Genomic DNA, 11500 nt, shown 5'->3' on the forward strand with positions numbered 1-11500 from the left:
TGTGTGTGTGTGTGTGTGTGTGTGTGTGTGTGTGTGTGTGTGTGTGTGTGTGTGTGTGTTTTAGTTCAATAAAATGACAGTGAAAAAGTCACCTAAACATCATGTCGGGGTCTGGATCGTTCACAGACATGAACTAAATGAGCTCCTGTTTTTACAACTGGAAATTATATGTATTGTCTGATTAGATAGCATTTTTATTATATATTTTTGGTGAAGTATAATCTGATTGTTAAAACTTACGTGTATAACACTTAGGATGATAAATTCCTCGACAGCAAACAGTGTAATCCCAAACAAAGTCAGAACCATTAGCTGGACTGGACTGACTTTTCCCAGCAATGCTCCATAGGCAATTAAGCAGCCAGCCACGCAGAAATCAGCATTGATCAGGCTGAAGAAGGCAAAACAGCCAAAATGTAAAGGAGAAGCAAGGAAATAAAAGAGCATTACTTCTCTGCACTGGCCTTGCGCAAGATCATCATATTTATTTGGCTAAGAGTGCACTTATTCGGAAATGAATGAACTAACAATGCTGCATTTTGTACACTTAACATAGATTCACATGGGTGGCAAATGAAAAGAAAACGCATCTTAATGTGTTTCAGTAGAAACTATGCTGCCAGGACAGGGTCACGGTTTTGAATTACCCCATGTGGATCACTTTCTCTATCTCTATTTTACACACAAACACAGCTATCATATCTTTGGCAGCACTTCAGAAGTAGCATAATTTCCCATTACCCCCAATTTCAGTCTAACTTCCAACCACAAACACAAACTCTTGGGTGGCTGAAAAACATCTTTGTGGCAATTTTTCAGACTGGTTTCTCCACCTACACTTTTTTCTTCTGGATACAGGTGGAAACATATTCCCATAGGAGAGACCGTATTTGAATCAAAGACAAGACCTCATAGCATGAATCACATTATTTCATAACATGACCTGTTATTTAATATCTGTAAGTCTTTCATTTAAGATTTTTTGTGTGTGAAGTGATTCCTTTAAATCATGAGCAATAAAACTGAACTATTACTTTTCAATTCCAATTCTGATCTTCCCATCGGCGTCCAGCGAGTGGAACCAGCCTTGCATCAGCAGTGCCCACTGTAGACCAAAGGCAGCGATGAGGAAGTTGAAACCTACTCCTCCGAAGCTGTATCGCTTAAGAAATGTCATGAGGAAACCAAATCCAACAAATATCATCACATGGACATCTTGGAAACCTAACAGAAAAATGTGATTAGAAGAGCAGTACAGAATAGAAGTAGAAAAAAGGAAAGGAATGGTAGTAGGGACAGCTTGGTGGCATAGTGGTTATAACGTTTTTACTTTCAAACTCATGTTGTGGATAGTCACTTACAGTCTGCCAACACACAACTAGAGTAAACAAAGTAAGTGTCTGAAGGGTTGATGCAAAAATTGTGGAAAGAGCGGAAAATCTAAAAGAGGGCTCATGTAGACAAAACTAGAAAAAAAAAGAATGAAAAAGAAAACCTGGCTTTAAACAATTTAGGGATGATTTGCACAGCAAATTAGCATTTTTAATATAAAAGTGAAATATATAAATCAAAGGTTTATTTATTATAATAATTAATCATTGTGTAAAATGTGCTTGATATTTCTACATGTATCCCAATGCAGTAAATTTCATTTGACCAGATTCCATTAAATCTAACATTTACATTGTGCTTATGTAACAAAATTACATGGAAACTTTACATGTAATCCATTTACTTCAAGTCAGCCTTCCATGCACCATGACTATATTTTATGTCTTAGTAAGCATGTGTCATGGATCTATTCATTTTCTTCGGCTCGTTCATTCAGTTGGGATAGAATGGTAAATGGACTGATTCTTATATAGTGCTTTTCTATTCTCCCGGAGTACTCAAAGCGCTCTATCCAACATGCCTCATTCACCCCCACTCATACAAGCACTTCTAAACTCAAGTGCAACTAATTCACACTCTGATGAATGCATCAGAGGGCAATTTGGAGTTAGTATTTTGCCCAAGGATTTTTGTATGCTGAGGAACCTTCCGATCAGTAGCTGATCTGCTCTACAACCTGAGCCACCCCACTCCCTGTCACAGCTGTGACAGAGACACACACACTGTGAAACACAGGGAGACAGAAAACCATTCACATTCACACATAAGGCTAATTTAGAATCACCGTTAAACTAACACGCATGTCTTTGAACTGTGGGAAGCCAAAATACCAAGAGGGAACGCATGCAGACACAGGAAGCATATGCAAACTGGGGGCATGCAGGCTGGTGGATTCAAACCCACAACCTTCTTGCAATGGGGTGATTCTGCCCCAAGTATGTACTATTTAAAGTACACGTTCTCTCAGAATAACTGAGCTTTAAATGTGACTATATAAAATCGTATGCAGAGATATTTTTGATTTCAAAAATGCTAATCACACCCATCGTTGTCCTTTTTTCTTTCTTAATCTGATACTAATTAACCTGTGATCTTTTATAGGTTACATTGTGTACTCTTGAATTTAGAGGAAAAACTGTCACCTTCAGAGCTCTGTCTAGCATGCAGTTTACTTTTACAATATGTCATCAGGAGTCATGAGGGCTTATTAAATAACAGGGGGTAAAACGTGAAGATGACTCGAGGACTCTGTGTGTATTTACTGTTGCAGATTAGATGATGACATGTTTTGATGATGCAGAGTTACATCTAGTTACTTATGCAGGTGCTAACCCTTAGGGTTTGCAGGAAATGTCTTTAAAAGTAACACGGGCAGACCAGGAAAACGATGACAGTGATGATTTGGCAGTTTCCATGAATCTGGAGGGTCTGTAGTGCAAGTATGGACAACACCTGCTCAAAATCATTGTAATTATTTAAAGTAGATCTAGCAACACGTTTTTGTTTTTTTTAAATTAGGTTATTTATATATCTATCTAACTAAAGTTAGTTATATTTAATATATTGTCAGGAATTGCATAACTCCATTAAATTAAGCCAAAAAAATCCGTCAGGTCTTAGAAGTTCAGATCAATCAAGATTAAAAGTATAAAAATCTAGAGATTATATTTACAGCTACACACTTGAAGAAGTGTTCTTTAATCATGAGACAGGCAGTACCTGACATGACTAGCAAATAGGATACATAGATACCAGCATGCACAGCAGCATTATTTACAACATAACACTGCAACTGTCTGACACGTTGTGGGGCGCAATAGGTGCCACTGCACTGTGAAACAATAAGCTGCAAGTGTTTTAGCACAAGTTCTTTTTTTCTGTCTTCGAACTAACATAGCCAGCAAAGCTTGAGATGTTGCAAACTGCCTGCAGTTAAACTGATCAATTTAAAACCGGGTATTTTCAGTCTCCAATTTTGACGTGTATCAGGAAAAGAACTTCTCATCTGACATCCAACACCACATCTCAGATGGCTTAGCCTTATCGACAGCCTGACATTGACACTGTGGGCTGTGTTGTAGAGTTTCCACAACCATACATCCAATATATCCCCCCATGTTACATGATCTTTAAAATCTCATAATCTAAACAAAACATATTATCAAAATTAGACACACTTTATTGCTTAGTATGGACATTCAGCTTCTTCTTTTTCTTTTTCTTTTTAACAGGACGAGGCCTTAGAGGAGTCAAATCCTTGGGGAAAATTCACCTAGGAGTCAGATCTTTGTCAGCAATGTGAAGGTAATTTGTAAGGTTAGCATAATATGAGGTCTGAAACTGGTAAGTCAACCAGAAGCTTTTTACTGGACTGGAAAAAACTATTTGCTAGCAGAGATAAAATTATAGAACAAATATCTAATTGTACATAGAAATGGATACATTACAGGATTTACTGGTGAAGAAAGATAGAAATAAATAAATTACTTACTTGGATATCTGAAGTAGAAGTCATTCTCAATGTCTGTTAAATTTTCATGTTTTCTGTGCTCTACCCAGTGTGCATCTGACTCGTGATTATAACGTATAAAAACCCCAAACAAGATGATCATGGCAGTCTGCCACACAATGCAAACGGCTGGAAGACTCAGATGAACATTGGTGTTCTTTTCACGATCACACATTTCCCTAAAGCTCTGACAAGCTCCCATTGCTTTTGATTACTTAAAATAGATTTTCTAAAAAATAAAAATAATAATAAAAAAAACAACATATATGTATATATTTTTTTTTAGTTTTTTTTTATTTTTATCTCAATGCCTTATTATCTGAATTCTGAATTATTCTGCTGAGCTGCTCTCTGCAAAAGTGACAGACGCTTTAAAGGTCTGAGCATTTTAGATTCAAGATGGGACTCTGAGGACACACCCACAGACTCTCCCTTCAAATTGCAAGTCACATGCGACTCTTTTCAGTGATATCTAGATTTTGAATTTTGATTTTAGCATATTTTCAGTTTTTACTAAAATTTTGATCAAACCAAATCAAACTTTATTCACATCCTAAATAATCTGCAAAAAACATTGTTCCTTAAATTTCGTTGGTTAGGCTTTATGTTTGCTTAGCATGTAATATAACAGCGAGATTAACTTATTCCTTAGGACAAAAAGCCAATTTTTGGAAAACAAATGAAGCTTTTCAATAATAATAGAGGCTTGTACAGAACTTGCAGTTAATGTTTTCTTATTTCTAGATGGCTACAGGGGACATTCTTCTCTCCTTGCTCAGGGCTGTTTCGATGAACTGTAAATAATGTCTAAGATGTCTAAGACAGGTTTGATTGAAACAGCCATCATTGGGTTTAAGGTTGAAACAAGTGTCCAGTTTTTTGTGCATTTTTCTGGTTCATACAAGCAAATTATAGAGAACAATTTCACTTTCACTTTCACATTAAAACATTTTATTGCACTTAGTGCTCAGAAACAATGAAAGCGGAGTAAAATAAAGAATCAGTAAACTGGAACAAATAATTTGGATTAAATATCCAAAACTTCAGGTCTTTTCAAAATAAAATTAAAATGCCTTTATTTTTTTCAGCAAGGTTATGAGCACTATATCCTTTTTAGTTGTCTTCCACATATGGAATTCCTATAGTGTTGCTATAACCTAACAATAGCTTAATATTGGAATGCATGTTATTTAAAGCTTGTAGTTCTGTCTCTGATCGAGACCAAATCAAACAAATATCTTTAATTTATCCCCAGCAAATAATATGTGTGAAAAACATGTTTTCCCGATTAAACACGAAGTTCCCATTTATCCAGGTATAGACCAGCAAAAGAAGGACTATAGTAACTCCCGTTAATCTGTTTAAATACTTTGCCCTGTCTGCTAAATAAATATAATAAATATTAAAACTGTCAAACCATTTTGAACCATTATAGGAGAAAAAGAGCAAGTTGGCAGCCAAGTATACAGATTAATGTGCTACTGAGTGATCCCCAGTGAGGAGCCTCATTACAACAGGTGAGCAGATAGCTCCTCTCGCTACTGCTGCTACCTTGGTGATGTCGTTCTAGCAAATGATTTGCTCTTCAGAGATTATGTCTAGCATTGATGTTTATCTGAGAACCACTGTCAGGCTTTCTGAAGTGAGTTTTTTTAAATTCATAATGCCCGATGTAGTGTTGTTATTTGACAATAGCTGTGAACTAACTTTGGGCTTGTTGTGCAGTTTTATTTATGGTGGAGCCAGGATAACTGTCAGGTGACAGTTATTTAGGTAATGTTACCAATAACATTAAATAACATAGGAACGCGTTGGGTGACTGAAAGCGTAACATGCTGACGATTTGTCACATTGAGAACGTGTTGGGATAACAGCTGTGGAAAATACCCAGTATCCAAAACACAAGGACAAAATGCATCCTTCAAGCTGCTGGCTTTTACATAAGGCACGGTCATCTTTTCACTACAAATAGACAAGAATATAGTATGTCAAGAATATTATGTCCAAATCTCAACATGCCCCTATGCCTGATTTCCACAGAACTTACAGCCCTTAATTCTCAGTAATGTGCTCCTTTCTATTGAACCAATGCAAAACCTTTTGTACCCAATGACACTTATTGTTATATACTTTGCTTGGAAAAATGTATCCTACCACCATGCTCCTTTTACACCAAACATAAAATGCTCACATGTAACAAATAGCATTCACAATCGCTCTGTGCCACCACACCCGAGCTTCTCCTGACCCGATTAAACTTGGCTAAGAACAGCAATTCATTAAACAGACAGACACAAAACTCCATTCTTTAGTCACATTTTATTTGATATCAGTTTTGCTAAAACACATTCATTAACCAATTAAAGCACATTTTATCTTGTAAATATCATAAATCTCAACATGTGTAATCTCTTTCATTGTACAGGGAAGATTCTGACACACATTCAGTACGGTATTGCAGTTTTTACAATTTAATTCAAAATCCAGAGGCCAGATTCATCCATTTATGCCATCAAAAGTCTAAGACCCTTCCAGCCCAGCTGTAAGTTGATGAAAATGACTGCACATTATGAACACAATAAATGTTCAGTAAGCTGCTGTTCCAGCTGGTGAAACTCATCTTCAGGCAAAAGATAGCTCTGGATTACATCAACGACATCTTTCTCTGTCATGCGCTCAAAGTCCTTTTTGCTCTTAAAGGGTAAATGTCCAGCCAGTTCACATAGAGCAACATTAAAGGCAGACTCCTCTTTGGCACCGAAGCAGGATATTCTGGGCCACACAGCAACGCGAACACCTTTTCTTGAACAGAAATCCTTTTCACCTTGCGTTTGAACACACGGCGGGCTTCCTCTAGTCAAAAAGAGGTTATGAGCAATATTATCATTCACAAGAAAATCTGTGACTTCACAGATAGTTTGGGCCACTTTCTCCACCTCCTCTGATTCTGCATAAAACAAAAAGCCTGCCGGGAAATCCAAAATTCGATAAAATCCCTTTTCAGGACATAAAGGTTTAACTGGCTTAGACTCTATCTTGAGGGGATGGTCTAGGTAATATCCATGGAGGTGTAAATGATTGACAGATGCAAATGCTCCCAGACTGTTGAACCCCACACGGAAACCGGGATCAGAGCTCAGAAGCACAGCTTCAATGCCGACATGGATTGCAAACTTTGTCAGGATCTGTGGGTGACAGTGAGCAGGATCTGGGACAAAGAGACAATGTCCAAACTCTAGAGGGCTAACATTGACCAACACAACCATCTTCTGGGGTTGAGGACACTCTGCATTGTTAGTCAAAGGTGAACCTCCTTTTTTGTCCTTTATCATCTCAAATATGATTTCATCGTGTTTAATTTTGTTAAAATTAAACTGCTTGGCATTGAACTCCTGCTTAATGCTCATGATCTCCTGTGGCTTTCTTCTCTCTATTCCTCTTTGGATATTCAGCTGAGCCACGTAGCCATGAGAACCCAGCAGGACCCGCGTTTTTAAATCCCCCAGATGGTAGCGAAATATGCACCGTGCCATCCTGTCTGCCCAGCCGCCTTGGATGGCGGTGTCAAACTTTGTTGATGCAGAGTTTTTAGCGGAATTGTTTCCACTGATCCGATACACATCAGTGACGAAGTGCTGATGGCTATACACAAACTGGATGGACATGTTGGAATCTGTTGATGAGTGAAACAAGAGGAATTACATTTGATAACAGTCACAGAGGTCGGTCATTTAGGTCAGGCAGACACGTGTATGCATGTTTAGTTTACGTCATATCAATAATTTGGCGAATAACGTTTGTTTCACCGGCAATGCCAACAAAAAACCTATAGAAATACCTATAGTTACACAAGAAAACTAGAAAAAACATTAACATCTGGACGCTGAAACAAGTGATTGTATAACTTTCAAAAAATTCAGTTATCAGAGGCTTAATTAAGTAATTTTCATGCGGAAAGTTTGAACAAAGTTCCAGCTTTATTATCAGACAGTGCACTGGTATCAAACTAGTGTCTGAGGCAGTATAGCCTGCTATTCACCTCACAGAGCAATTTTACTTCATTCAATGGACGGCTTTTAATGATTCATGCATGATTGAATTTTACAGTGACCTTACCTCTTCACATTTGACACCGTGTCAAATCACAAACCGACAGCAGCTACAACGCCTGTTAACAACACGGTTAATTATTTTTCCCATTCAATCGAAAGGTTTATACATGTTTACATCTTCAATCAGATGTCCACAACCGGTTAGCTTGGCAAGCTAGCTTCGTGCTCTTCTTCGCTGGTGTGTATTAGTGCATTTCCGGCTCCTTGTTTCAGAATAAAAGATTCTGTGAAGCTAATCATAGACCTAAAGCGCTCATTTCAAATTAGTTTAGTTAGTTTAGTATATTAATATAGCATTAAAATAATAGTATTAACATTTGTATTTTTATGCTAGTACCACTGTAATGTATTTTTAGACTACTGACAAAGTGATTTTTGCATTACTGAAAAGAAATCTGTGGATTTTATGCCCAAATGGAAAACATACTAAAAAATGCATGCAAGTTTAACGTAAAACAAACCCTTTTCTCAAGGTGTCTCTTGTTCATTTAAAGGAACAGTGAATATAGGCTATTCAATTTTTTGTTTTTATAAAGAACAACAAAAATAGATTTCTTCAGCTATCAACGGTGCATTTTTTTTAATATTCTTCATTCTCTGTTACCAATTGTATCCCAGCTACCATAGGGCGAGAGCCACGGTACTAACACATAGAGACAGACAACCATTCACACTCACATTCAGATCAGAGGGCAATCTAGAATTATCAACTAACCTTACCCCATTAACTGCATGTTTTTGGACTGGCAGATCACTGTGGAATGATCTGCCCCGAGTTTACAACTGTTTATAAAACATATTTATTTGCTAAAGCCTTTGACACTCCTTTAAGGGGTTGACTCTATTTGACTTTTTTTTAAAAACACATTTGATGTTATTTTTTTGTTTATGCTATTTGTATATGGCCCGCCCTCTTGGTCAAGATGGACATCACAATTCTGCCTAATCAAATTTTATGTATGTGGTTAGAGACCAGCCACATATAAGGTTAACCCATTCATCTGCCTCCTCCTCCACCACTCCTATGCCTCCTTCCACATTTCCAGCTCAACCAGTTCCTTCTCATCTCCAGCTTCATCTCCGAAACTGAAGTCATCCCTCTAATACATGAAAACATGCTTGTTTAGTCCTAATATTGTCTCAATTTCTTATTGTCACCAGATCATACGTACGACTGTCCCATCTCTGGACAGCTAACAACGAGCCAGCTAAACAACCAGCTGGTTATGATGACCCAACATTATGCCAGATAATTTTAGGTTCAGGTGTCCAAAAAATAATTCTTTCCCTCTATTAAACAGTTTGATTACATTTTCACATCATACTAGAGTTTATTTGCTGTGTGTTTGAGTCCAACAATGTTAGATCCACTTCAAAGAAAGTTTCAATAACGCCAGTTGACGGCAGCTATCAACAGCAAAAAACTGCAGCACTTACCGACAGGAAGTTCTGGATATCCTAAGCAACTCACCTCAGCAATGCTGTCATCAGGCAGAAGTGAGCTTCACTGACTCATCAGCTCACATCAGCTTTCAGTTTTACAGCCTCCTCCAGAGTAAATAGATATGGACATATATTTACAGCTAAGGTAAACAGTGGACTGACAGCCTACACTCACTACAGCAGCCACCATAGCTAGGATTATGCACTTAAATTGGGATGGTTAAGAAAACAGAACTCAGTTGATTGCAATCTGCAATCTACTGACATCTAGTGGTGATATTCTACACACTACACCTTTAATACAATAGATCTAAAACTTTCCTTGGCACACCCAAGTTTAAAGCTTCCTCTTCCTTTTTATACTTCTTTTTTTGGCTGCTCCCTTTGTGGTTGGTACAGCAGATCACCTGCTTCCATCTCATTCTATCTCTAGAATCATCTTCTGTCATACCAGCCCAATGTCCTGTTTGACTACATATATGTACCTCCCCTCTGGTCTTTCTTTTCTCCTCCTGCCTGGAAGCTCCATATTCAATATCCTTTGTCCAGTACATCCCTCCTCTACACATTTCCAAACTATGTCAGCCTTGCTTCTCTAAATTTGTCTCCAAACTGTTCAAACTGAACTGTACTCATTTCTAATCCAACAAAAATCTTAGCTGAAGCCAAAAAAAGTGTCAAACACCCACAATATTTATCAGTCACGAACATTGAAAAGGTCAGTAAAATAAGATTATTAAGCTTTTCTTCGCCTGCCTGTAGGTGTGTATTAATACCTAAATATGAAGTTACAGGGAAAACCCTCTTATAACAGGAATGGTACGTGGACAATATTTAAGTGATGAGACGTTTTCCATTTATCTCTAGCTGAGCCATGCAGGCTAAACTAATTTTGAAAGAATGAGCAGCTGGCCAATCCACCGCCATGCTTATTTTAGTCACTGAATGCTTTTGCAGATAAAGCAGGCAGTGATTGGCAGAGTTGTGTATCTGTGTCCTAAACGTTTGGGGCTCACAGCACTTTGGGCATCTTTACCAACAAACTGATTAACAAGGGATCTAAATTTTCAGTTTAACTAAGAGAAACAATGGAAGAAAACAAGAATGAGGTAAGAAAGTCATCTTAAACGTCATTGTAATATAGTACAGAAAGCATTTAGGGATCCTCAAATGTCCTTTTAGTTGAGTTATTTTTTTCTGTGCATGTTGTTGTTTGCATGTTAAATGGGAGCCTTAAGACTTAAATAATAATACAGCTTTAATGTGTTCGTCAGAGCAGTTGGCAGTCTGGTTGGCCATGTCTGTAGTTATTTTTAACACCTTCAAGTGTTTCGGTTACACACATCTCACTCAGCAAGATGGCCTACTTTCTATTCTTGTTTAAAACTCACTCAGAGGGCTTTCTTTAACAAATTTAATACAGACTTTAAGCCACCAAATAACCAAATCAATATTATAATCTTGGAACAAGGTAAAATGTATTTTCCTATTTAAATGTATATATTTAATCTCATTTTCACTAACATTAAAAATTACCCCTCTCTCTTGTAGATAGGAAAGAAAGCAGAAGATGAAGCTCACGTTCTAAATATAGACATGACACGGGATACTGAGGTTTCCCAGTCACCCTCCACTGTTATTGTTGAAGGTATGTTGCACATTCATCCTGTCTCTGCGGTGCATACATTGCATGTATTCGTACTTTGTTATAAAGTTAAGTTAGAAAATGTTCAACAAATTATTAATAATAAATTCCATTAACATGTCTTTGTATTGAAGTATATAAAAGAAGGATGCTTCTCCCAAGATCAGTTTGTTTCATATGTTGATTAAAATGCCTTAGATAAGCTTAAATAACTAGCAGTGTTCGTTTTTAACAGTGTAAAAGCAGTAGATTAGTTTTAGAAAATCCTCAGACATATAATTTTGTGATTTCTTCAATGTACAATACAAATTGTACATAAAAGCTGAGAAATATGCCAATGATGCCTCTTGTACATCGTCTTATTATCTTTTAGGAGATACCTATGTCATTTCCAGTCAA

General features: G+C 37.2%; 3 protein-coding genes across 4 annotated transcripts in view; 1 reads left to right on the plus strand and 2 right to left on the minus strand.

Moving 5' to 3' along the window:
- Positions 1-240: 240 nt before the first annotated feature.
- LOC121815889 (ammonium transporter Rh type C 1-like) lies at positions 241-4293 on the minus strand (the record flags this gene model as incomplete). The annotated part of the gene is given in 3 exon segments (XM_042228783.1): positions 241-391; positions 1035-1224; positions 3884-4293. Coding segments are annotated over 3 exon segments (561 nt in total), but the record flags the coding sequence as incomplete, so codon positions are not given.
- Positions 4294-6201: 1908 nt separating this feature from the next.
- gdpgp1 (GDP-D-glucose phosphorylase 1) lies at positions 6202-10189 on the minus strand. 2 transcript variants are annotated; one of them, XM_042228782.1, is made up of 2 exons: positions 9485-10189; positions 6202-7574 (listed from the first exon to the last, which is right to left on the minus strand). In XM_042228782.1, the coding sequence occupies exon 2, from the start codon at positions 7564-7566 to the stop codon at positions 6469-6471; it is 1098 nt and encodes a 365-aa protein (XP_042084716.1). In that variant the 5' UTR covers positions 7567-7574; positions 9485-10189; the 3' UTR covers positions 6202-6468. The 2 variants fall into 2 exon arrangements, with proteins under 2 accessions (XP_042084716.1, XP_005942883.1); XM_005942821.3 differs by lacking the exon at positions 9485-10189 and adding an exon at positions 8018-9468.
- A 219-nt stretch (positions 10190-10408) lies between these two features.
- The window catches only part of LOC102298596 (titin), a 9287-nt gene continuing 8195 nt past the window's right edge, over positions 10409-11500 (plus strand). Inside the window, exons 1-2 of the mRNA XM_005942823.3 lie at positions 10409-10565; positions 11008-11104. Of these exons, the coding sequence (XP_005942885.1) occupies positions 10545-10565; positions 11008-11104 (118 nt within the window). The 5' untranslated portion in view covers positions 10409-10544. The remainder of the gene's footprint in view (positions 10566-11007; positions 11105-11500) is intronic.

Source organism: Haplochromis burtoni, unplaced genomic scaffold (assembly GCF_018398535.1).
Source record: "Haplochromis burtoni strain Fernald_Lab_line unplaced genomic scaffold, NCSU_Asbu1 Contig_350, whole genome shotgun sequence".
NCBI classification, from domain to species: Eukaryota; Metazoa; Chordata; class Actinopteri; order Cichliformes; family Cichlidae; genus Haplochromis; species Haplochromis burtoni.